The 27,375-nt window shown below is 45.9% G+C and overlaps 1 protein-coding gene across 1 annotated transcript; it reads right to left on the reverse strand.

Annotated features, from left to right (window-relative positions):
* Positions 1 to 15: 15 nt before the first annotated feature.
* Positions 16 to 27,277, reverse strand: dip2ba (disco-interacting protein 2 homolog Ba). The gene is made up of 40 exons (XM_068752340.1): positions 27,057 to 27,277; positions 15,668 to 15,739; positions 14,378 to 14,533; positions 14,138 to 14,263; positions 13,777 to 14,013; positions 13,570 to 13,698; positions 13,206 to 13,217; positions 12,434 to 12,553; positions 12,078 to 12,275; positions 11,725 to 11,816; positions 11,538 to 11,648; positions 10,923 to 11,046; positions 10,597 to 10,706; positions 9,883 to 9,985; positions 9,678 to 9,742; positions 9,507 to 9,600; positions 8,989 to 9,108; positions 8,770 to 8,884; positions 8,383 to 8,522; positions 8,110 to 8,246; positions 7,676 to 7,756; positions 7,439 to 7,566; positions 7,135 to 7,249; positions 6,790 to 6,991; positions 6,568 to 6,680; positions 6,181 to 6,204; positions 5,022 to 5,102; positions 4,307 to 4,430; positions 4,088 to 4,209; positions 3,749 to 3,860; positions 3,303 to 3,412; positions 2,817 to 2,947; positions 2,537 to 2,705; positions 2,095 to 2,265; positions 1,925 to 1,986; positions 1,776 to 1,833; positions 1,454 to 1,528; positions 1,094 to 1,268; positions 505 to 628; positions 16 to 392 (listed from the first exon to the last, which is right to left on the reverse strand). The coding sequence occupies exons 1-40, from the start codon at positions 27,139 to 27,141 to the stop codon at positions 140 to 142; spliced, it is 4,776 nt and encodes a 1,591-aa protein (XP_068608441.1). The 5' UTR covers positions 27,142 to 27,277; the 3' UTR covers positions 16 to 139.
* Between the last annotated feature and the right edge of the window lie 98 nt (positions 27,278 to 27,375).

Raw genomic sequence — 27,375 nt, forward strand, 5'->3', positions numbered from 1 at the left:
ATTACAGTACTTGTACATTACTTGTGCATTCCCACATTCAACTGTTGGTGCTTTGAATACGTGTCTGAGGCTTAACATCCTCCCTCATGTCAGAGCCTGGCTCAGTGTTCTGCATGTTTATTGGCTGGCAAATGGACGATCACATGTTGTAGGCCACGTAGATGGGGTCAAGTTGGTCTGCCAGGAAGGAGTCTCGCAGGTGCATCCTCTGCTTCTCCCCCCTCGAGTTGATGGGAATCACCCCTGGGTCTACGATGACCACCACCCCGACGATGAGGTGGTGCTCCTCCAGGACCACGTTGGTGACGAGGGGCACCAGGTCCAAGGCCTCCTGCTCCGAGCCGCTCAGCTCCGCCACCACCACCAGCAGGTTGGTCCACGTGAAGACGGCGCTGTGGAGTTCAGTCACATGATTCCCGTCACTGCGTGAAACTTGAACCCTTCCTCGGTAAGTGGTTCAAAACCACATCGTGGACACGACTAGCTCCATCTGCAGAAGCTCACCTTTCGGCGATGCTGCGGTGGGCTCGGGATACAGACGTCTCGATGTCAATAGGGTGATAGCGGAGCCCCCGTAACTCCAGGGTTTCATCGAGGGAACCCACCACAAACAAGGCATCATGACGATCTGCAGCAGGAAAACGCCAAAGTAATTCATTATTTGTAGTTGCCGTCGCCACGGAGGTTGCGTTTTTGCTGCCGTTTGTCTGTCTGTCTGCCCGATGGCAACATAACTCAAAACTTACAGACGGTAAGATTACATTTTGGTGATGATCCAGAAGAGATACTGGATTATGGATCACCTTAACATTTTAGTTAACATTGCAGTCAATGGAGTGTCAACATTTGTTCCTCAATATCTCTTGTTAAGGTGTGCTTTTAGTGAGCACATCATATTACTTATTTGTAAACTAACTCCACTTGATTTAGCCTTCTCACAACGATAACACCCAAAAAGACGACAGACCAATGGCGCTCTAGTTTGCATCGCTCTAACACCAATTCACAAACCGATCGAAGTAAGCCCGAAAACAAATTCCTTCTCCCACGCAAGTTTACTCATCGAGCAGCGCCCCAAAGGACGGCGTCTCACCGCCGCTTGCATCCAGCAGCTCAGTCCTCTTGATGAAGCCCAAGTAGCCCGTCCTGGCCCAGAGAGTGTGGGGCTCCCCGAAGCTGAGTCTGGTGTTAAAATGATCCGCCTGCAGGCTTTCCTCGCCGTAGATGGTGTAGTAGCCATTGGCACTGTGAACGCTGCTTACCCAGATCTGAACAAAACAGAAAAGAAAAGAAAAAAAAAAGGTGAATGAGGCCGGCGGGTTTTTGTCTTTGCATTTGTGGAACCTTTAAATGTTTTCACAGTAAATCAGCACAGAAAAAAAATCAATTGATTTGCGTGTAGATTTTATGATGTGATCCGTTTATGAGCAATAACTCAACGTTCAAAACTCACCTCCCCCAGATGAGAGTCTCCCAGAGGGCCCCTGGTTTCTGGGTTGACGATGATGACCCTCACTCCAGGAAGAATCTTAAAGCGGAACGTAAACAGAGAGTTTAACCTCATCCAACAACCAGTAGGTTGATGGTCAGATCCTCAGCTCCAGCTTTGTATGATTGTGTGTGTGTGTGTGTGTGTGTGTGTGTGTGTGTGTGTCTCATGTAACACTTTGAGTGGCTGGTAGAACAGAAAAAAGAACTATATAAAGTCAATTCCATTTAGTGGACAGCACAAACCACACACACACAAGCGTTTTGAGTCAATAATCAATACTTACTGTCCCCGACTCCATGAGGGGAAGGCTCTGCGGCGCTCCTCGTTCCACCAGCCTCACTCTAAAGGAAACAGACAGCCTGTAAATCATTCTGTTGGATCCCGCTGGACCAGGTGGAAACGACAGCGATTGATTCCCGCGCGTCCATCTACCTGTCGTGACGCAGAGACTTCATGTCGACGTAGACGGTGGACGGGTCCGGGCCAGCAGTGCCCTGAGGACACAGAAAGGGGGGATTGTTATTGCACACTGTAGCTGTAAATATGACTGTAAATATCTGCAGGTCATGAGACCATTCCGCGTGTATCAGTCTGAACACAACCTGCAGACAGATCGCCAGATTGACCCTGGAGCCGAAGGCGGTGCTGACGGCGCGCGAGGACAGGCCGAGATCTTTGAACAGCTTGGAGAAGGACTGAGTGAGAGCGAGGCGAGGACGCTCCTCTGCGATCACAACGCAGCTCCGCACACAGGACAGGTTCAGGCCCCGCGCCTGGGCACAAACAGGGATGGTGGTTCTCCTCACACTGAACACTCAACTTTAGCTTTATCCAACGAGCACGGTCTGATTGGAGTGGTCTTAAAGTGTTAATATCATGCACTTCACTTTTAATATTAATCATTTACACCATCTTTATGTCTACTTAATGTTCAACAAATGCATTAAGTGTGTATTTTTTTAACAGTTTGTTATAATTGGGGTACTTCAAACGGGAATCGCGTGCAGCAGAATCATTTTGGGTGCGTCTGGGTGGGATTCTGACCTTCAGCATCTCCGTCTGGGTGCCCAGGCCTTTAGTGCAGAGCTCCATGACGGAGTAGGAGCAGAACGTGTCTCTGATCTTGTACTGACTGAGCATGCTCAGCCACAGAGGCAGCGAGCTCTCCAGCTCCAGGGGCGGAATAAGGATCGACTCGTGACCTGAGTAAACACTGAGCCAAAACAAAAGGCGGTTAACAACAGCTACACATTTGCAGGAATAGCATGTTGAATCTTAGTGCTCTGTGTGTGTGTGTGTGTGTGTGCATACGGCCACGCGCTACCTGGAGAGGCACCACAGGACGAAGCCCAGGCCGCAGTACGGGTCCAGGCAGATGGCTATTTGGCGTGAGGAGTAGAGCTCACACTGCAGCTTGATGGAGCGGCACAAAGTACTGACTGCAGCGTGAGACATCTGGCAAAGAGCACAGATTAAAATCTGCATCAGCAGGTCAGCGAGATATGCACACATTTAATCTGGCCACTTTAAGGTGAGACAATTCCCAATAACATCATCAACTTTCTAAATTGCAGAGATTTCATACATCTGATGTGAAGATGCTAAATGTAAAAGCCGCAGCGTTCAAGGGGGGGGGGGGGGGGGGGGAGTAGCGGCTTACAGCCCGGAAAATAAGTTATATATTTAGATTTACATTAATTTCTTATCATTACTTAACTGAGTCTGATTCTGAATCAATCTTAAATGAATTAAAAGGGAATGAGGCACGAGTTCTGATGAGGGTCATTCCAGTTGTTTAATGAAAATCTACCTTTACTCCAGTCAACATGCCAGTGGTGGACACGCTGAAGTCCAGGTAGGCCAACATCTCAGCCGTGGGCGGCTTATAAATGTGGGGCGGCCGCTTCCTGGGGAGATCATCTGGAAGGAAGAAGAATTTAGGTTATTTTACCACTGGACAAAATAAAACACTTTCTTTGATCTTAGAATCAGTGTCACTGTTTGCTATTCAGAATAGGCTGCAACGTAATATTCATTTATCTTCTGTGATTCAGTATTTATTGATTTAAATGTCCGTACCTTATGAGCAAACCTTGAGGTCTTATGTACGAGACTCTCGTAAATGCTTCCAAAATTTGACTTCCAAAGTCAGATCAGGCTAGTTTTAAATACTACTGTACACAGACGCTACACACACACTACGCGCTCGGTACACACAGCCACACAACTTGGGTAATGCCTCTTGGCTGCTCTCACCCGTATCAATGATGGTTGGCCACGTCTTGATGTTGACGCTGGCTGCGGCCTCCCTGGACCTGAGGATCCTCATGAGAGGCTGAGTGGTGAGGATGCAGGCTGCTTTACTCACCTGCAAGGACCAAAGACAAATGAAGGTCATTCAAGGACACAAAGAGCCACACATGGTAAAAAACATCCTTTATTAAAATAGTCAACATGTATTCGTTGTTTATTGATTCCCAAAGTACTCGTACTTGGCAAACAGTACATGTATTACTATTATTAGACTTTGGTCATGCTTGATTGACAGAAACACCGGCTATGATACTACCGGTAGTTTTATTGGCGTCCACTCACGTCAATGATCATGCGGACAGTGGGGAGAGTAGCAGACAGGTTCTGTGGGTGAGGCGGCCTCACTGTCACAGGAATGACCCCTGCATACAGGCAGCCATAGAAGGCAGCTATCAGGTCAACACCTGCAAGAGCAAGTAAAACGGAAAGAAAACAGAACGTTAAATTAAAATGTAAATGGTATTATTCGGTGTGTATATATAAACAGGAATATGTCTTTACCTGGGGGGTACAGCAGCACCACATTATCTCCAGTGTTCAGCCCTCCTCTCTCCATGAGGGTCGCTGTAATTTTCTCTGCTCTCTTGTGCAGCTGAGCACACGTGGCTGTGCACACTGCCACCCCCTACAGGAAAAGAGGAAGTACAGCTGAACTCGCACTGAAAATGGATCACATTTTGGAGAAATCAACCTTCTCCACTTCACCCTGTCCTTTGCATCGTCCTCCCCACCAGCCACTCTCATGTCCTCCCTCACTACGTCCATGTATCTTTTCCTGGGTCGTCCTCTAGCCCTGTTCCCTGGCAGTTCCATCCTCAGCATCCTTCTACCGATATAGTCCCTGTCTCTCCTCTGGACATGTCCAAACCATCAAAGTCTGGTCTCTCTGACCTTGTCTCCAAAACGTCTAACCCTCACTGTCCCTCTTATTGTCTAATTTCTAATCCTATCCAACCTGGTCACTCCCAAGGAGTTTGAAAATAGGCACCAGAACACTTCTCCTCCTCTTAAACAACCCCGTTAAAAACTTTACAGCTACTTCTCCTCGACACTTCCATACCTCCACAGGTATGTCGTCCGGGCCAACTGCCTTCCCATTCTTCCTCATCAGAATGGTATTCCATATGATTTGTGTCGGACTCAATATGCTTCTTGACATACTTAATATTAACTGAATGTCTTTCTTTTTTTTTGGAACTGTGTGTGTTTGTTTTACCTTTGCATTGAGCAGCACATACAGAACATGGTCTGGGTCGGTTTGAGCTCTCCATTGCAGAGATTCAGACAAGAACTGGTGCTGAAGATGACAAAATACCATCACATAGGCATCAGTGGTTAACGGACTTAATGCATGATCAAAAAACAACAACAACTAATACTCCATGTAAAAACGATAAACAGATAGAAACAGAGGCTGGCCTGAGAACACTCACACATACTTTCACCAACAGTCATAAATAAATGGTCCTCTTTTTGACAACAGACAAGTTCGTTAATTTCATTGTGTAAAGAAAATGTTGCTTTGAAATAAGTCTACACAACATATTATTGCATGAGCATTGCTATTAAACAAGGGAATAATCCACTGGCTTATACAAAATATAGGCAATAGTGAAGGAATTAACAGGCATTAATAGCCATTAGTGTAAATAAGATGAGCAACTGGCCAACAGCACGGTAGTACTGGGACACAAAACCAGAACAGACAACAGGAAAAGAGACCAGAGCTCTTAAATGAACATTATTCAACAGACAAACGGGACAGTTGACACCATGAGGATGTCTGGACAAACAAACTACATACAGAAGTGTCTCAAAGCCAGAATCAGGGAGCCACGCTCCCTCTCTGTCAGGACAACATGTTGTCCTCTCTGCCAACATCAACTTAGGAGTTGCATCATGCAGATCGGCGAGGCTGACCACTCACAAAGCCATGCTGCACGTCGGCGTATCACAGTCAACGCAGCAAGCAGCAGCGGCACATGGACATGGTGCTGATCAATATCTTTATTCTTGGATTTATTACAAGAAATGAGTATTAAGCATCAAAAGCCTGTCCTGGTCCCATAGGCCACAGACGGTTCATAAATATCTATAATTCTACGTAAACACACAACATTTAAAATCACATTATAGCAAGAGTTTTGATTTGTCAACTCCCATTGTTGAAGGTGGCCGCAGAGACTATTATGGGACTTTAACGGGTGCAGGGCGGGACTAAACTTCAGTTGCTGTATATTGTGTCCTGCTGGCAGCCTGGACAGTCACCTCTGTGTGTCCAGTAGTGACCAGAGGGATGTCACTGCTGTTAAAGCACATCTGACTGACAGAAGAAGCACAAGCGGAGCCAGCTGGAGGCCCGACTAGAGCCTTACCATCATGGTGGGCCACACACACAGCTAAAGAGATTTAAAATGAAGCGTCAGTATCTGCTTTCCACTGGTACAGGGTCATCGGCAGGATGGTCAACAGTCACAGTATTTCAAGTATTAACATGAAATATATATATATACTGTAATATAAAACTCAAGAATATTTCTCAATTTATTTGCAGATTAATGTCTTTTTATTGCTAATCTTGGGCATTGTCTGATAGTTTGTTTATAAATCATTATCAAACTTTGTTTAACAAAATAGGTCATATATTAATACACTATTAATTGCAGCTTGAATACAGTGCGTCAGTGAATAGCAATAGTATATAGTTTCAAATCAGTCATACTTAGATTGCTGGGGGGGGAAAAGAGTGTGTTAATCAGCACCTTTCGGATCACATCTTGGTCTTCCAAAACCCCCAGCTCTCTGCCGGTTGCCTGGGCGACCCGTTTCCCTGCCACCAAGTTGCCGACCAGCATACAAGCAGGACCAACATCCACTGAACAGATCAGATTAGAAATAGAGTCACACCCACAGCGCGAACCATGCAACATATAATATTTCCACGTCCTAGCTGCCATGATGAGAAGCAGTCTGAAGCGGCGTACCGGGCTGTTTCTGCCGCGGTTTGGGCAGGTTGGTGACGCAGGTGTGAGGACACATGAGGATGTTACAAGGGTGAAGGTTTCCTTCCAGAAAGTTCTGCTTGGTTTCACAGATGTGGATTCCTCCTAGGGGCGTCTTTGGGAGGGTGTTGGCTGGGACGAGCGCAAGGCAGTATAGGCCAACCTGGTGAATGCTGTCAATGGCCTGAGGGGGAAAAGATCGTGAAAAGTGGAACGAATGCAAATTTACCTTAAAATGTCTCCACGAGAAAAGGTAGCAGAGTGTCGTTGCGTTATTAACACTTCATAAGGACAGAGTGAGAACTCGTACTCCATTAGATGATTTACCTGGAGTACTCGACTCATCCACTGGAAGCTGTCCTCTTCGCTGGCATCGGGCCTTTGTTCTGCCACGATCACTATCCTCTCATCATAAAACACCGTCACAGAAAACACAGCAATCCTGCATGAAGACAAACCCAAACCAATGAATGAGCAATCCAGTCTCTCAGCACCAACGCACGGGGAGACGCTGCCGGATGTCAAGGTTCAAAGTTTGGCGGCTATTTTTCTTTCTCACCAATAAAATATAAAAAATGTCATCACTTTTTGACCGTGCATCCTTTCTCCCTGACAGCAGTCGGTGTCTCACCTGCCCCTGTAAACGGTTTTGACCGGCTCCACTGCCAACGCCGTGGCCACCAGGTCATCTGCATTGTGGCGGCGTCCGCTAACCATTAACAGCCCGTCAATCTTCCCAACAACAAACACCAGACTGCCCTGTGGAGAAGACGGTTTCACAAAACCAAGGAAAGCAGGAGGCTTACCCGCCTTGTTCTACACATAAATATTACATATCTAACTCTTTATTTGCTTATATGCGTCTTACCGGTCCTACAAATCCAAGTAGACCAGTGCGAGTGAAAGGAATTTCTCCTATGGGCGCTCCAGCTTGGTTGACAGGGATCACCTACAGATCAAAGAAATCAAAGTACACAAATTGCAGGTTAAAGTTTATTGTAATGGTGATTTGTCACTTAAATTATTAAAATGACAAAAGCACACTTAGAGGTCTAACTATGAACTGAGATCTCATGGCGCCATCTAGTTGATGAATTGAACAAGTGCTGTTCTTTCTCATTCATTCATCTTCTGTCAGTCCTGCACTGAGTTAAGTTCATTTTCGTAGAGTTGTAATTTAATTGGCTGCTGCAAAGTACAAATTCTATCTTATACAAAACGTTAATTGTTTAAAGTTTTTAAACACCAGGAAAGGATGTGGAAATAATCAAAGCCGTAGTTGTAATTTAGAGTTTGGCAGACCTCAAACGTGTTCTTGGTGACGCCTGGCAGGCCGTAGTACATGGTGCCGCCAGCTCGAGAGTTGATCACGATCTCGCCTATTTCGTCCGTCTTGCACAGCTGAGGAGGCCCGTCCGGTTTTACAATGCACATCAGCGCTGAAACACAATCAGATCATAAAATTTATTTAACATTTATTTATATGCTTCATTTTTAATGAAGGGAGGATGAAATAAGGATATAGTAAATGTGGCTCTTCTGCAATGCCAATTAAAGTCAACTAGAGTCGCCAACCCCCAGGAATGATGTGGCCCACATCTTGAACAGTGAGTGCTGAGTTCTTGTCCTCTGTGTTCACTCTGATCACGCCATGGCTAAGCCCACCCATGGACAATATGGCCCTGGCTGGTAGAGGAGCGCCTCGAACACCAGGTCTGCAGAGAAAGAAAAAAGACGACTCAGCAGGCTTGAGAAAAACATTCCAGTAGTGAGGCACGAAACTATCTACCTATGTACGTCCTGCTTCAAGTCAGTCAGTTACATAATGACCGTTTGCATGATAATAAACATCCTTTATTTTGTTAAATGTGAAGCTAATCTAGTTTCTTGCACATAAGATGCACTGGCTTTGAACTACCCAGTATCAGAGCCAGCCATTGCAGCAGATAAGCGCATGTGTACCTGCGTATAGCCACAGTCAGCGCCTCAGGAGACGTGGCACACGGACAGATCGCCTCCGGCTTCAGACCATGAGATTGAAACACATTCAGGAAGGCGTCGCATGATGACACAGACCCTGATAACAGATTGGATTAAGAATGTTACCACAACAGGGCAAAACAAACAAGAGATGTTCGTCATTAAAAAAAAAGAGTCCATGTTCAAGGCGAGTGTACTCACAAGGGTTTGCTCCATCTGCCACAATAAGCATGCGTATGGAGGACAGGCTGGTGTCCCTCTGGTCCTTGTGGGCCATCATGGCCCAGTGCAGGTCACGGCATTTCACCAAGGCCACACGTGCTATCAGAAGGTGAATAAGTTAAGTGTGGCTCTCTTACATAATGTATTTACCATTTAACTTTATACGCTTCCGATTGACACTCCTTAAAATATACTGTGATCTTATTCACATTTAATCATTTGAAATAAGACATTTTAATGCCTGTTCAATGCTCAGCATTGGTATCAGGTACTATTCTGGGGGCTGTTTTCCATTAGCAGCGTAGCGGAAAGAATTCTCTTTGACCAATCAACGGTCTGCAATGTTTTATATGACCTTTTGCTACCTGCTCAGCTCTGCTTTTTTTTTTGGAACGGTACCTTGCAGTGCTGGGTACCATGTAATAGAAAAGTGAAAAGGGCGTGTCGAGACAAGCCGGTACCACGCAAAGGAAATGTTACTTGGACATTGGCCGAACCTTTGTGAATGTGGACCCTCTGAACCCACGAGATGGGACAAGCTTTCATGACCGCGTAGGGCACTGTGATGGTGTGGATTCTATTCATGACACTCTGGGGGGGGACACAAAATTATGTTACATAATGAAATTACAAGGGTTAACAGCACAAACGGCTGCTTTCATTCTCACCGTTAATACGCCATGCCACATGCCCATATCCTTCTTGCAGTCCAACACATTGACCAGCGTCTCCCCTAACGCAGGAAAGACAAAAATAGATCAGCATAAAGGTTGGCAATTACTAGTAAAATAAAGATGCCAATTATGTGGCTCAGTCCAAGTGAATTCTATTTTTAACAATGATCCTCAGATAATCTTAATCCAAGGCTCTGACCTTCACAGTAGTTACAGGCCTGCGTCAGGGCTTGGCAGTGGGTCAGCATGGAGATCTTGGATACTGCTACTCCCATCACTGTCCCCTCCTTACTGGCTTTGTACTTTGGGAGCACAGTTATAGTAATATCAGAAATATTTCTAAGATTTAGCACACATATCGCAACAGTATTTTAAAGTTAATTTTGCAAAAGGCCTATAAAAGCATACTCCGAAAGAGTTTAAAATTTTAGAGCGCGCTAAGAGAATAAATGGAGAGAAGGTCAACAATAAAATAGAGCAGTATTCCATATATGGGTATCACATGTTTCCAAGAATCAGTCAACATAAAATACAACCATGATATACTCGTGGGTATGTTTTCACATTGGAAAAAAATATTTAAAGTTGTAAAAGTTTATGAGCTGTCTGCGAAACTCTTGTAAATTGGATTTCTTAAAAATGTCCAAGAGAAAATGCGTAAAATTCAGTAAACATCCAAAAGTACATATACTCAATTTGCAACTATGCAAATGACAAAAAAAGGTAAATGATACAACTCTGCAGTACTTGGTTCACTACTGGAACAAATTATGTATATTCCAGAAACAAAACACGATGAACAAACAGACAGGAAATACAGACTGCACCCCGCTCCTGCGTCACTGATGGGGGATATTAGCTTTGTGACTAAAGCAGAAATGCTAAACGTGTGATTTCATGTTATGACACGTACTTCTATGTAGGCAGTGTCTGTGTTGGCAGTGGGGATGTGAGGCTGCCAGTCTTTGGATGGTTTGGTCAGATACTTTGTGTCCGTCACTACCCATTTCATCCGTGGCCATCCTGGTAAACAGAAACATAAACGTACAAAAATATTGAAACCAACGCAAAGTAAACAGAAAGCCTGTTCACCACCTCCAGGATTAAAGGATTAAACTACAACCATAAAATACTGACCACAGAACCCCCCCACACATTGGCCAAAACATCACATCATGTATTCCCTTCTAATGGCTCCCATAGACTGCTGCAGAGGGAGCTGAATTTGTGTTGACTGACCTTTGAATTGGATGATCTCTCCATTTGGCGTCTTGGGCAGCCCTTTGAGACACACCTCACTCGTCAGCGCCAGACTAACCCCACAGCTGCCCAACAGGAAGCCGATCTGCTGGCTGCCTGCATCCTACGGACAGAGACAAGGGTCAAGAGGCTTCTGACACACAAGGACAGGTCAGTAATGCTGAGAAAATGGCACAATGAAAAGCCCCTCAGGCCCATCAGCTATGAATATTTTGGTTAAAATAAATACACACCGACTCCGAGTCACTTTTACTTTTCATGGTTGGTGAATCAAGGTACTAAGAACAATTTAGAACCTTTTGATGATGATCCAGATCACCATGTGGACCGTGTAAATCTAATTATAAGGGGAATGAGCTGCTTGGTGGAGGTCTGCGCTCTCTGAGTGCTTTTCTAGTTATAGTAATGAGGTTCAGTTGTGTTTCCACGAAAGCAGCTGGTTGACTCGGGCCATTTCTGAGAGTGTGCTATTCTAATTTGACGTGATAAAGAATGTGTGTGCTTTTACCACTTCTGGTCATTTGTATAGAATTACATCTGATTTTGTGTTTCTCAGTCACAACCACGGGGTAGTTTATTTGTTTGAAGTGTTACCTGTCGGGACAGTGGCACTTCAATGGGCACGGGGAGGACTTCAGCTAGCAGGCAACCATAGAACGCCACCCAGAACATGCCAGGATCACTGTTTGGATAAACCAAAGCCACCTGAGAAACAAAGAAGCGCATTCTCAGCGGTGCCTCTAAAGTTCTCAAGCCAAGTGGAGATTGAAAAGACTCCTACCCGATCCCCAGGTTGCAGGACGGGTTCCGTCTTGGTGCCCAGTTTATTTAGCAGCGTATAGGCCAGTTTCAGACTGCGACTCCATAGTTTCCCTGTGGAAACGGAAAGAAAAGAAAAGAAAACCTTTAAAATATCGGTTTGTTTTCGCATTTATTAATGTTGTATAACTGATCCAGGGGAGAGTTGAACTCCACAACCCACTACGGCTTCACACGAAAGGAAACGTAGGTGTGACTCTGCTAAAGCCAACAGTATTTATTCAGCTGAGCCTGCCCACATGGAAGATCTCACATCTACATTCTGAAGACATGACCTTAATACACAGCCCATGTTTCAGGTTTAACGTTGCTGACCGTATGTGAGAGTGTAGAGGGGTTTGCCGGTGATATCCAGGGCAGTGAGGGCTGGGCTCTTGGCCTGGGTGGCCCCCCAGCGGGCCAGGGCAGCTTGCAGGGCAGGAGGCCAGTTACTGACCACTCCAAGGGGCTCCCCCTTTACTGGAATGATTTGACGTCCCTCTGGCTTTGGAGTGTTGGGGTCTGGCTGTGGCACTGGACAACAGAAGAAATAGATCATTAGAACTAGCGATGACTGAAGGTGCAGGCTTGCAGGAAATCCGGGGGGGGGGGGGTCAAGACCGAGACCAAGACCACCACGAAATGAAGGTGCGGCAGAAAAGGAAGTAGGGCATAACGCCATCGTCTCTGACCTTCTACAATCTCTTCAGAGTCGTCGACGAAGAATTCGCTGAGCGGCGGCCTCTTCGGCCGTTTCAGTGTGTTTAACAGCTGCTGGATCTTGGTAGACACCCTGCTGTTGACAGGCACGCCTGGACAAACAAGAGCAATGTAAGCAAATGACAAAACCAATGCAGGCCCACCTCCATGCATACAGTAATACCTCGACATGTCTGCACTTTAGCAGACGAGCGAGTGTTTATGTACCGTCCGACTCGCCCTCCCTCGTCTGTCTTGAAGGTAAGACTCATAATAAAACCACATTTAATATTACAGTAATACTGTATATCATTTTTGTGTGTGTGTCTGTGTCTGTGTGTATCAAAATAGCAATTAAAACCATTTTTATTAGCGTTGGTTTGAGTGTTTTTAGACGACCGGAACGGATCAAAAATGTCAAATTGAGTTACGAGCTCGGTCCAGGAACGAATTAAACTCGTTATCTCAAGGTATTACTGTATTCATCTTGCAACACACATTTCTGCTCAAGCACACACTCATCGCGCTACGAACAAGCACACATCCAGGAACAGAATCAGCAACAGGAAAGACTTAAGAGGGACGCGAGTACTCAAGGAGACACGGGTTGGATGATCTATAGAAGAAGATGAGGGATCGTCTCTACATCTAATCCTAGGAAATAAGATTAAACATAAAGACAGATGGACAGACACCAGGATGGAAAGCAAGCTGAACGGGCGTCTTCTGCAACCCTCCCCTTCCCCCGGGTTCAATTTGTATTACCTTTTCTTTTGCCTTTTATTTTATGTAAAGGCAAACAGGGACAGGATTAATGGACCCAAAAGAAAGAACACAAAATATCAATCATTAGCAGCATTCGCCACACGGTAAAATGAGGGTGGCATTGAAGATGATTCTGGGGGGAACACATGCAGATTTTGTATTGCTCTCCAATGAGCCGCTTTGCCGCACATAATCAATGCAAAACAGTTAATCACTACATTTCTGTGATTAGAAGATGCGAGTGCTTAAATCTTAAAGATGAACAATCATGATTCAAAAGAAAAATGAGAAACGTCCTAAACTGTACACCCTGCTTCATGGATTCTTTGTTCTGACATCTCAGCGAGTGTGAGTCCGAGTGTACCATCAGCGGTATCCAGCATGCTGCAGCGGCTCTGCCCACGACTCATGCCCCTGACTGCCGGAGGCAGATCTACCCTGGAGCCTTTCTCCTGGGGAGTGGTGGCGGTCACATCTGGGGGGACACTGTTTTCTGGAAGAGAAAGCATTGTAAGCCTCGACAACAACAACAAGCAACGTAACACAGGACATGTTTATCTGTGATGTCTACCGATGCGCATGTGGGCCAGAACATCGGCCAACACAGACGCAGCAGGCTGGAGGTGAGGCTGCGTCTGCGTCTTCGGCTCCCCGTGCGAGAGGGTGGAGGAGGCAGACGAGGACGTGGAGGAGCTTTGGACGGAGCGGTTGATCCAGTAATCGGGGCTCTGCAGGCTCTGGGCTAGTGCTGCACTGAGAGCTGCCTTTCTGCGTAGCGAGCCGTCGTCCTCTGATGCAGAGGACGTGTCTGATGGAAAGAGAAAATACAGATTCATCGTATTTCGAATCACAATATTTAGCCCAAAAGAAGGAGTTTATAAAAAGAGGCATTAACAGGTTTTTACATCCGTTACCATGCCATTCTCTTTTACCTGGAGGTGTACAGTTATCTACAGGCGACTGGACAAAGGCTGAGCGTCTCTTTGTTGGCATGGGCAGTGCCATCTTCTCCTCTTTGTGTTTGGCCAGTGCAGCTTGTACAGCCTCCGTGTGGATGTCTAGAGTTAAGGCAAGAATTAAAGCACAATTTAGGTAAACAAGGAAGACACACAGACACACACACACACACACTTTCTGGTTTGCTTCATATACAGGGAATATATGTTGTGTACCCGATCTGTAGCGGTCATCCCTCGCTCCTCCACTGCGGTGTGCACGGTGGTGTCTGGAGGCGGAAGACGTGGAAGGGCCCGGGGCCTCGGGACTGGGGCTGGGGTCGGCACTGTGGCCCGGGGAAAGCTGCACATCTGGCAAAGACAGATCCACATCTAGAGCAAAAAAGAAATGTCAAAGTCACCAAAAAAAAAACCATGTAAGGATGCAGAAATAAACAACAAACATGAGCTTCGGGAAAGTAGCATACATTTGATTTATTGCAGTTACTTGTAGGCATTAATATTAAATGAAACCCCCAGAAGCTCTCTATATTTAGCCTCACAACAGAGTCACTGAGCACAAAGTGAAACCGGGACATGTACTTGACTGATGCAATTTATACTGAACAAATTATATTAAACTAGGCTAGATTTGAGCAAATATATTTTTAGTCGACCGCTCCCAGAAGGCCTGGGGAGTGGAGACTGAGAAAAATGATAGTTCTGAGGAAATAAGGAACACTGAGGAAGCTTCAAAGACTCGCACAACCTTCTTTGACATCTGATCACAACTACCAATAAAGCAAACACAAGAACATGAATTGAAGAGGTGTTAAGCCAGAAGTTATCCGTCTAAGATTCATGCAGACCTTTTGGGATTTCCTGTGCGCTCTGGCCAAACCATGCCACGTGCTGGGAGCAAAGTGTAGCATTCCACATTTTAATTAGCTTACAGTGTCATGTCAAGCAGGACAATTTTCATACCAATGCTAATGTGGTGCAGTTTTTCCTGAGGAAACGTCACACCCTTGTGCAAGTCAGCTGACTGAGAAAAACTGAACAGATCAGCTTGCAACAAATGAGGACAGAGGTTGCTGGCTGGCAGTACAGTGGAATTCTGGGTCTTTCATACTTCTGCAAGTGCTTGGAAAACAACACTGGCTGAACTGGCTGTGGTGAAATGGAACTGTGTTCTGTGTTCTGTTAAATTGTTGGAGGTTATTGTGCGTTCGATCATCAGGGTTGCAATTTTCGGCCACTAGAGTGCGACAGAAATCCAGAAATGATCTTTCTCAATTTCAAACAGAACTAGAGTCTCTGACATTGCTAAAAATTGTAAGCCTGCACCTGTTTAAAATCATAATATATGATTCTCCATGCAGATAACAAAGATGCAAGTTCCTGTCGTGACTTTAGTTCTTCTGATTTGCACCAAGGATAACAGGAGACCGTGTGGAAATTATGAGAGAAGCGGTGCTGAAAGGTGCTTTGAGGAAAAGGAATGAGCAGAGGAAGAGTTGGTCTTACTTGGCAAGTGTTGAATGTGGGAGGCCAACAGCTTGGATTTCTTTTTCTCATAGCCTTTTTGTGTGATGTCACCTAGGAGAGAGGGCAGCGACACCACACAATTATATTAGTCACAGCCACGCACACACATACACACACACACACACACCACTGTGCAACGTGCATGTGAATAAACACATAGACAAATGCACAAAAATACACACAAAAAATCTCTGAACATATCTCTGCTTGAGCTAACGCTACAATAATCCGCTTAAACCAAATCTACCGGACCCCACATGTTGCATTAACAACTAGGCAAGACGGTAACACCATTGTTTGGCCTTACATTAGCCCCGGTGAATAAACATGATGAGCTCACACAAAAATCCTCTAAGCTACGAAACCCAAATACGATTAAGGCAACGGGCATATAGAGAGAGAACAATGGTGAACCTGGGGCCTATCTGGTGCAGTTTGGACGGTGATGCAGAGCAGAAAGGAAGCCATGTGAGCCAGTTTCACATGGAACGCAGGAGCTTATCTCCTCAGCTCCCCCCCCTCTATTTTTCCCACTGTACACCCAGCACCACCCCTTCACTTCCTCCCTCCCTCGGCCTTGGACTGGCAGGACTCCCATCGCTTACAGAGTCAGCTGGAGAGCAGCAGAGGCGAGACAATGTCCACTTAGCTTGCACCTTGTGCAGCAAGCATGCAGGACACACCCTAGCTAGCCAACGAGCAGATGCACGTACTGTAACATGCGTTCCTGGAACAGCCAGCAATCGCACGACTGCAAACCTTCAGAATTATTCCCATTCTCCCGGGGCCCACTGGTCACCGTGTGTCGTGTCAATGTGCCAAAGGATTGCCTCACACATTCCCCACACCAGGTCCATACGCTGAAGTATAGGTGTGGTGTGAGGAGCGAGGCTGATAGCGGGGAGGACTGCAGGAGTCAGGTGATGAATGGAAGTAGGGAGGGGGGGGGGGGGGGTGGAGGAAACAACAATGGAAAGAGAATGAGGAAAGTGGAGGGGTGAGTTCAAGTTCTACAGCAGATTGAGGACTATTTGGCTGGATAAGACGGCACTGTGAGGGGAGTGGGGGGGGTGGGGGGGGTCCCATGAGTGGCTCAGATACTCCATGTTGTGTCTTAAAACTTTCTCACAGTCGGGAGTCTGGACACTATCTGATGCGTGTCCCTGGAAAAGCAACAGAATCAGAGAGAGACTTTTGATGATGCAGATTTCCAGTATGTGTTGCATATTTCTGATCCTTCCTGTATAGAACACCCTTGAGATTTCACAGCACTCTGAAATCATGAGAACTGGGGAAGTGTGAGACAGCCAACGGAGTGCATGACATTTTAAAAATAAAAGTTGAAGAACATTTGAGAGAGGGAGTGTGTGTGATTATCATTACCTGCATGGGGGGGGGGGGGGGGGGGAGAGTTTTTGTCTCAATCAGATGGCTGTATTACCAATAGCATTTGCTGATTATTAAATAATAAGACAAAGGGAGATGTGCTACTCCATTACTTCTCGACACCTAACAGCAAAGAGAAGCACGAGATGGCATTGATCTACTACCCCCCCCCCCAAAAAAATGTGTTTAATAAATTGAAAACTAAGGAAACTAAGGACATACATCCAGAAATATGGCCACAAAGTGTTATTGTTCATCAATATTACAAATTTCATCCAAGAAAATCTGTTTAATTTATCGCTAACAAGGAAGGGACTAAAACAATAAAAAAAGGAAAATAGCATCTACAGAAAAACAATTTGTTTCTATAGTTGGTTAATGACATAAACAGACGCCTGTGTATCTCTGTAATAACACTTGACCCACAATGACACTTGATTACGAGGCTGGAAGTGGTAAACACAAGTGGGTTCTGCAGTGCGTTCCGTTCCGTTCCGATCACATCGAGCTGCTCCTTCCCGCTTAACACAACTGGATTCGTTTTGATATTTTTTGTAAAAGTTTGTCTGGGGGTAAAAAAAAGAAAAAATTCCCAAAACATGAGGACGGTCTGTCTGTTGAGCAAAACAGACAGACCGTCAGAGAAACAGACAAGTGTAACAGCAATCAACAGAATATTGATTGCAGTTCTGAAAAATCAATGTTGATTGAGAGACTCATGCCGAAGCGGTGGATGGACGGAGGGCAGACAGCTAAAACAGAGGAGAGCCTGTCCTGGTGTCGAGGCATAACAACAGATGTGGACTGGCACGGCCCGGCCAGCTCTGTGGCTGGCAGCGGGCAGAGAGGTCCGGGTTGAAAGGCCGACTGTTACAGAAGCTTCAAAACAGAGGAAACGCTCGACTTTAGAGAGCAAGAATGTGGCCATTTGGGGGTGAGCATAGCTGAAACAGTACAGCGACTGTGTGCGTGTGTTTGTGTGTGTAATCTGAGGTCAGGGGACAGGATATGAGTGTTACTCCACCCTATGCGTGCGCCGCCAAAGTCGTCTTGCTTGCGCGTCTAGAGGAGGTAGGAGTGTGCTGATCGACGAAACGAGCGGGCCAACTGGCCCAACAAGCTAGTTCATTGGCCAAGGGACTCCTGAGCCACAAGAAGTAAAGTATACGTGTGTGTACACAGCTGGTGCAGGTCAATGGGTGTGTACAGTACAAAGAAGGATGAATGTCCCCTGCCATCAGAGCAGACTGGACATTACAGATACGCGTCAGTGTGTCAAAGCGGCTTTACTGCACACACTCAACACCGATTAGCCGAAACTGCACATCGAAAGTGACTCTTCGGTGCATCACTCACTCTCACAAAGTTTAACTGCGAGCAATCATCACAAGTCTTCCCTCAGTCATTCAGGCGTTTTACTTTGGCGGTGCTTACTCTGATACGAGGCGGAGAAGAGAGCACCACAGTGACCTTCCCGACTTCCCCTAAACTGCTGCTGCTGTTGACTCTAAAATCGTTACAGTATTTCCACTACTTTACTGCTTGTTCTTCTTCCCCAAAAAACTCCAATAATTAAGCACTAACATCAAAACAGAGTTCAAAGAAAGTTAAATACCAGCTGCTCAAATGTTGAAGTAATACAACGGCGGTAAAGATCAATGCCTTCACAGTGATCGCCATGTGTTTTCCCCAAGCAGCTGAAATGATGACTCATCTGATTTTAGCTGACATTTGTTTCTGATATTCCCCATTAACAATGGACTTTGGTTCTGCAGAGGAACATTACTACCACATGAAGGGTAGATAATTAATGACAAATGAACAGTGGTGCGAGAGAAGAACACTCACACGGGGCTGGGAAGGAAACATTGAAGCTATAATGGAAATGTTTTAATCTGTGTATATGACCTGAAGCAGCTCGAGTCGAGCTGCAGTCACAAGCATAAAAACATGGGCGTTTTACAGAGCACAGAGGAAATGTCCTCGGCTATAGATGATTGAAAACACTCAACAGAACCTACAGTGAAGCAAATCAATAAAAGCAAGGAGCCAGTTCAGCCTGAGAGACGCATTAAGAACAGTGGGAGTTCACTGCTGGGCTAATAGAATGATAAGCTCGCAGTTGATGCTAGCGGAATGGTTTGGAAAGGTAAGATCTTTGCTGTGTGCATGTGGTTGGGGGGGGGGGGGGGGTCATACAGCAGCTCATCTATGACAAATCAAGCATCATGATCTGGCTTGTCCCATTTCAATGTGAAATGAACAAAAGGCAGTGGATTCATTCAGCTTCTGATGTCATCCGCTGTAAAAGTTGCAGAGCATATCCTTGTTGTGATTCAGAAAAAGCCTGTGACCCCTTTGCACATGTATTTAGCCCCCCCCCCCCCCTACCCTGGTGTGGTTCAGAAATTACTGTGTGCAGATTAGCCATGTGGCGCGCAGCTCCGAGAGGAAGCAACAGGACTCTTTGAGCCACTTTTCTGGTAGTTTCAGTTCCTCCCACCGGATTAACAAATTTCTCATGTTGTGATCCAGCATTTGTCTTTTTTAGGTATGTGTTCATTTTTAATCTGAGATTATGTCCAAGCAGATATATGACAAACATGTCCAAACTGAGTCCAGACATTCAACTCTCATAGTCAGGTTTCCAGCCAGCAACACCGTTTCAAGCTGCACAAAGCTGTCTTTGTCCGTCGGCGACTTATTGTCCACAACGAATGCAATGTGAAAATGTGACACTTTTACAACTCAGTTTTGCAACAAATACACACAAACAAAAGAAAGACAGTCTCCCATAGGGAACTGATGAATCGATGACACAAACCAGAACAGTGTGCAAATTAACATGTAAATAGACACATGAACCCAGAGGGTGAGAGAGGAGGAGCAGAAACACAAGAACAACAGGCATTGAGCCGAGGACACGGGTAAATAGAACTCTGCAGGAAACGCAGATGAACGGGTCCGACACCATTTACTGCCACCTAGTCATTAGTTTAAGTGTATGTTTGAAGCCTCCCCCCATAGTTTAAGCCCTAAAACAGAGGGCTGGGTTAGAGATGCATGGGTCGTTTGTCACCATTTTTGTACAATAAATAATAAATTAAAACCAACTACCGGTAGCTTTATATTTAAGGAGGTAGAAGATTGAGGCTAGAAAGCTACCACGAAACCGAATGAGCCTCCACACCGATCCCAGCCTGCAGGTGAATCAGCAGCTGAATCATAACTGCTTAACGTCATCAGAGAAGAGTCCTGATTCATGTCTGGAAAGCAATTGGAACATTTGTACATGAAGGCCTCCACCAGCAGGACTGATGATTTCCACGCTAAAGCCTTCAATCCCTCAGCCAGACGGTCTGTGCTGGGGGTTTCAGAGGGAGGGAGGATGAAGTGATCTCTGAATGGCTACAAACATCTGATGGCCTGCTCTGGAAGGAGGAGGGTAGTAATGCCTGCTGACAGAATCTCCTTTGGACATGTGGTTTGCATTTGACGTGATTACCTGTAAAGGGTGTTTGTCATGTGGGTCACACAAACTCACGCTGTGGGAACGACAAGTCTAAAGCTGAGTTTAGTCGTTGTCACCATAAAGAGCGCTGAAGTGCTGAAATTAAGCATTTCAGAAAGAGCGCCGGGCCCTTGGTTCGATTCCGCCTGGGACCTTTCTGTGTGGAGTTTGCCGATCTCCCCGTGTCTGCTGTGAAAGGCTCCAATGCAAACCCGGGAACCCGATTCGGATTAAGCAGATTGCCGATGGTCTCGTCTTAAAGAAAATGAATATTAAAAAAAAAGGAGAGTGCAATCGTTTATTAATTAAGCTGACATTGAGATTATTCCACAAAGAAATAGGTGTAACAAATCACATTAAACTCCGTTAAAAATTAAATCAAGGAATAAGATAACCGAGCGAACGTGTTCAAAGTGAGCGAGCGGAGCGGAGGTACGAAAAGTGACGATAGTGCTGCGTGTTGGTCAAACAGCAGCAAGTTAGGGTGCATGGAATACCAGAGAGACGAACACAAAACAGGCATAGACGTTTTCATCATGTGGCGAAGAAAATAATAATTCGTCCCCTTCATGCAAGCATATGAACCAACACCCACACGCACAAAAACATGCCGGTCATTTCCAGTTCAGATTTCAGTCACACAAACACCTCATCATTGTATCAGCCCAGAACTTCCTGTGAGGGATAAACAAAACACTTTAGCTCAATTGTGTCAGCTCTACTGAGATCAAAATCAAAACGGGCGGTGAGCGACCTGAAGTTTATTTTTTGGCGAAGGAATCCAAGCCTTCCTTCCAAGCTTTCTGTTCGAGTGCAGACGGAGGCCCAGCCCCGACTCGTAGCCTTGCTGCCTCCGTTAAATCGATTGCATTGTGCATTTCATGTTGGCAGAGACTCGGCACTCTTGAGCCAGCTGTGTGGGGACAGTGGAGCTTTTGACTCGGGGCACAGTAACAGCTTTAACAGCTCTACGCTACTTTGCTCATTGGCAGCGCTGAAACGAAGACAACTCAAAAACTCCTAGTCAGAATAGAGCATAGCGTTTATTCCAACATTCCCATCTCATCCATGCTTCCTCCTCATATACCTTGACACTCTAAATATAATCACGGTGTCGCCATGTAAACAACACAGACAATATTCTAAAATCTCAACAGTGACGAGTCTGATCTGAGACAGGTAAAAGTGTAGAAGGTTCCGTGTCAGTCAGCAGCAACGCTTAATGTCGATTACCCTTCAGTCAGGCTGTCCTAAAGCACCTTATAAACCACATCGGGATCTTCATTAACTTGCTGACTGCTGGTGGGCTCTCAGAGACACCGATGAGTAATAGCCCAAATCCCAGATTGATTTCTGCTCAGATTAGCCAGCCATCCTGCAAAATAAATGGATCCGTCACTGCGATCAGCTGCACAGGAAGTCGCTGTTGCAATTCAAGGTAAGGTGCCAATAATAACATGACAGATCCCATTCCCTTTTGCCCCTTGTTTTACTGTGTAGACTTTACGTAGAACTATTAGCCAAGTCTTCAAGCCTGGCGCTTTAGCAGAGCTTACTGCTTTAATAAATTTGTTGGTCAGGCTCTGGACGTCGCTCACCCTTCGTACTGTTCACAACATAGTGAGCAAAACCGCAAATAAGTCATGATGCACATTTCAGGAAGTCCGTTGTCAAGTAAATTTTTAGGGAAAGGCGTCAGTTATTTCCCCCTTTATAAATTTTTCTTTCCTCTTTTTGGTATTTGCTTTCAGTCCTCTTTATTTAGAAGTGCTAAATCATTAGAAAATGGTCTGGAATGATTAATTCTTTTAAAATACAGCTACTAAAGTCAGCTGGTAAACGTTTGTTTTTCCCCCACACAGATATATATTTTTTTAATCTCCAATATCATGCAGCCCAGAACTATCCTTTGTGAGCTTAATTATTACTTTCACTTCCTGCTCAATTATATAAATCGTTGAACCAGATCAGTAGTTCCACTCGGACTTCCTTAAACACACTTTGAATAAAATAGTTTTTCGTGCATATTGGCCTGTTGTGTTTCTGTGTTGAAACCTCCTCCTGGCCTCTCGCCACAGTCGTCCCATCCCCCCCCCCCCAATGGGTCGCCAGTCATTACTAAATAAAAAGACAGTAGCAGGCAAAGTTAGGACAGAGGCTGTGTTTCACACTCAGCAAAGAGAAGAGGCAGGTGAAGTGAAGATAACGCTGTCATCACCAGCTACAGGCAGGGCCGCTATAGGACGGGACTCTAGCGCGCTGAGTCAGCGTCTTCAGGCGTTAAAGTAGATGGAGGTAAAATCAATCTGTTTCGTCCTCTGACTTTGCCAGGGGTTGAGTTGGAAGGAGGGCGACTGGCCTGAGAAAAAAAAAAAAAGAAGCTATTTCTCAACAGGCTGTTCAATGTCACACACAAACGCATGACCGCACATGTGACTCACATGTGCGGCCAAACATAGGGCTGAATGTTTGCTGCCGCCTATAGCAAGAAGGAATTACACACAATTAAAGATCGACTCCTTGCCTTGGGATTTTAAAGTTCAGCCCGCACTGCAATAATGGTGGCGCTTTTGTGTCAAAGAGATGCTTGTTTTCTCCTCCTCAGGCATGAAAGCGAATTTGTCTTGCCAGCCAGGTCTATTTATATTCACAAGAGCATTCTCCAGCATTAGCAGAGTCACATGGGCGACCGGGTATTAGATATGGCCTGGACGATACATCGGTGGGGCTCGTCCTCAGCTCACACAGGACAACAAAAGAGAACAAACACACACACGGCCAGAACTGATTCATGTTTTTCCACCCAGTGACGTCATCAGCGAGACTTTCAGGTACGGCCTAATCAGTCGCCCTTGTCTAACACCTCAACTCGCCTTGGCTAAATGACTGTAGGTCAAATAACTGACTGGGGACGATTGCACAAAATAACACCGGCGATGCTTCATCATCACCTTCAACCCCATCGAGCCAGCAGTTTGGCCCAAGATGACACGATCCCTATTGGCCCATCCTGTTTGGTGAGTCACAGGTGGCAACGCACGCATCGCTTCAGCCCAGCGAGGCAGGAAGCTGAAACAGGTTCCCTGGCTGTGGATGGATACAACCCCCCCCCCCTCACCTACACTGCAGTGACTCATGGGTGATTAAAAAGCAGGTGGCTGTTGTGTTTCTGCAAACCGTCAGATAGACAAGTTGACTGTACAATTATGTCAACACGTGAATGTTAGTCATGTTTAACGTGACGGTTGTAAGACAATCAGCAGCATTACTCAAGAGACTCCAGCCCTCCCAACAGGTTTGTTTTAGTAGGAGGGGCTGCCAGTCTTTTTGTTTGCCAGCGTAGTCTTTCCACATTGTGAGCAAGAGCCTGACATGAGCTTGAATTCGAGAAAGTGTCTACCGCATGTCTGTAATCAGTTTTACAAACACAGGATATGGTGTTATTACCCAAAGTGCACTGGACTCTGCACGGCAGGGGCATCCTCATCTGACTGCATACCGGAACGGGACTGGATGTTACAATCCTTTTTACCTTGATAGACGGGTAGGGATTATAGACATCACAGGGCTGGATAAAAGGGGGCTAAGGGTTTCATTGGGGTCATCAGGTGGGCACCCTCCATCATAGGTGTTTCACTGAACGGGCCCACGACACCTCAAGAGGGTTCAGCAGCAACACCTGGCATCCCGGGTGCGCCCCCCCTCTGCCTTACCCCCTTCCATACCCCCTGACGTTGTCTCTGTCATTTTGGAGCCCAGCTATTGTCTCTCCTCCTGATCCAGAGCCACTGGCTGTAATTAGTCTGTAATTACACTGTAATTAGTCTAAACAAGGTTTTCATCTGACTACTTGGAAAAACAACAGTTTACTGCAGAGGCCATTCATAAATAATACCGAGCGCTACGAGAGATATTTCCACAGACCTCCTGTCCAGCTGGGAGGAAACTCTTCAGCTCCGCCTGACACAAACCGGGGGATATCAGAAGCATCATCCTCTTCTGAGGGACCTTACTCTTATGACTACATCCGTAAAGTGGCTGACTGATTCACAGGATGATCGTCATAGAAACGAAACAATTGGCAATAAACTGGACTCTCCATCAGCACACACTCATTTCCATGATTTCAAACTATTTAAATGACAAAACAGCAGCGTACACTGGAACACCAGCTACTAATACACAGATGAGCAACAGTTTGAAATTCTGCCAGCTAATCATTCAGCTAATTCTACATGTTTGACAGCCGGTGTTGGACATCAAACATGTAGTTTAGTACAGCAAAGACACTGACATGACCTTTAAATCTGGGCCCAGCGAAAAGATGGCCAAAGGTAGAAACGTCCCCCACAACAGGACACAGGAGACATGTAACTTCTTCAAGTTTCACCGACTGACAGCGCCTTCCCTTTTGTCTTATACATGCAGCTCATTCCAACATACAAAGGCTTGGTTGGGTCGAATGGCCCAAATGACAGCAGAGCTCCTGGCCACGGCGGCTCAGGCCAGCTGAATGGTCCCCATTGTGTCGCCATGGTCACAAGGGGCTTGCAGAAATGGGTTGGGTTTTTTTTTTTAAGAGGCCATTTAGCAAGCCTGTGTTCTTATCCAAGTCACATAGGAATGGACATGTCCACTTGTTCCAGAGGAGGGCTTGCTATGGAGTAAAGAAAATTCACCTCTAAAGAGACGTTGTGGGGACACAATGGGACAATCAAGCCGAGATGCAGCAAAGACCTTAACGTGTCACCACAAAGAGGTTGGGCTCATTTACTGAGAAACTTTGATGGTTTGGACATGTCCAGAAGAGAGACAGGGACTATATCGTTAGAAGGACGCCGAGGATGGAACTGCCAGGGAACAGGGCGAGAGGATGACCCAGGAGAAGATACATGGACGTAGTGAGGGAGGACATGAGAGTGGCAGGTGTTGGGGAGGACGATGCAAAGGACAGGGTGAAGTGGAGAAGGTTGATTTGCTGTGGCGACCCCTGACGGGACAGACCAAAAGGAGAAATCTTAAATTATTCTAGCTAAAGTACTTCTTCATAAAATCATAGCAATACTCAAAACTCGAGGGATGCTAACGGGACAGTCAACATATTGTAAAGAGTAGGGCAAAATTACAATGGGCAGATTCCAATCGTATACAGATGCATATATATACACACACACACACCTCTTCATTTGTAACACTGACTGACCCCTTAAATGATCTGCGACATAGCTGTGGTGGAAATGTTATCCCGGAATGTAATTACTGAGCCGTCATCCAAAACCAGGACTATAACTCTAAAACAAGCGAGCCAAACCAAAGACGGGCTCATCTCAGACGGTTAAAAAAAACTGCAAAAGCAATATCAGCGTATTTCAGATACTTCATATGTGCCGTTAAACGTCATCATTTTGTGGCAATGCAGTTAATTGCTTGTGAATACACATTTTTACTATTTTTTTTTTTAGACCAAGTACAGTCCAGAAATATATCTGCCAAATAGTGAGCCATGTTAAGTTGCACTTGTGCAGAGTCAAAGAGGTGGATCCACACAGGTTTAAAAAAAATAAATAAACAATAACAATTGTTTAAAAATGGGGAGAAAGATATCTAATCAATGACTGTCAAAAAGAATCTCACCGCCCCGAAAGTAATCAAATGCTAGTGAGAGAGAGAGTGGTCACCTCCACTGGAAGAATGTCACCTAGGTGTGATGAAACAAGGGCAGGAGGGGGGGGGGGGGGGGGTGCTAAGGGCCAACAACTCATCTGGGGGGGGGGTAACTACAATTAAAAAAGCAACATCCCGGACCCCATCTACGCCCAATAAGCAGTGGGAGTGCTGGTGAAACCTGTCCTTCTAGTCAGTGATTCACATCAGACCGTACCTTCACACGGCACAACAACAAGGAGCTGATCACCGCAAGGCCTCGTCCCGAGCACCCGAGCGCCCGAGCACCCGAGCGCCCGAGCGCCCGAGCACCCGAGCACCCGAGCACCCGAGCGCCTGTCACCGCGTTCTCGCAGCTCTTCAGTGCGGACATGTTGAACCGAAGCCCCGAGGAGCAGACAGACAAGAGTCAGAAGGTGTGAAGGACCGAAGTATTTACAGGAGAAGGGGTCCGACATGACCTCTGGGCCATCCACAGGAACACACGCACGCACGTTTAAAACACACACACACACACACACACACACACACACAGCAGGCGGAGAGGTCTGGGGCGATAGTGCGTCCTTAAAGTGATGTTTTTGTTCCTGGCTGATGAGGAGGAAGAGGATTAAAAGCCCCTTCTCTTCCTCGTGCTAGCGAGCATCGCCAAACATCCTGTATTAGCGCATAATAAGCTAACTAATGGCACAAGTTGAGTTCCGGTGCGAGCTCATTCAACGTATTGTGTCCGTAAAGTAGAATTGGGATGCGGGGGGGGCTGCGGGTTAAATCGGTGTTCTTTAGCCGAGACATCTTGAACATTACCTTCAGACAGCTCCAGGTCCAACTCCGCCAATTGGTCTCGAACCTCTTTCGGCAGGGCGGACAGATCCACGCCGCGGTCTGCCATGACTTCGTCAATGAATGCGAAAACAGTCTAGTCGGAAAAAAAGAACCTGACTATTGCTGAAAAATGTAAAAAATAAAGAATAAAAATTCAACTCGGCCTCCTTCAGGACACAAAACAATCATCAGAGCGGAAGAGACGGTCCATCCGCGCTACTGGCCCCTCCGCCATAATGGCTAAAACTCACCAGCGGCGTCGGGCGGTCACGTGACCGCGTTCGCCTCGTTCATTCGTTGC

This window comes from Brachionichthys hirsutus, chromosome 2 (assembly GCF_040956055.1).
Source record: "Brachionichthys hirsutus isolate HB-005 chromosome 2, CSIRO-AGI_Bhir_v1, whole genome shotgun sequence".
In the NCBI taxonomy this organism is placed as follows: domain Eukaryota; kingdom Metazoa; phylum Chordata; class Actinopteri; order Lophiiformes; family Brachionichthyidae; genus Brachionichthys; species Brachionichthys hirsutus.

Coding starts and splice junctions, on each gene's coding strand:
- dip2ba (XM_068752340.1), bottom strand. CDS start 27,141: ATGGCAGACCGCGGCGTGGATCTGTCCGCCCTGCCGAAAGAGGTTCGA. Junction 14,264..14,377: donor GGATGACCGCTACAGATCGG/GTACACAACATA, acceptor CCTTAACTCTAG/ACATCCACACGGAGGCTGTA. Junction 10,707..10,922: donor AGAGATCATCCAATTCAAAG/GTCAGTCAACAC, acceptor TCTGTTTACCAG/GATGGCCACGGATGAAATGG.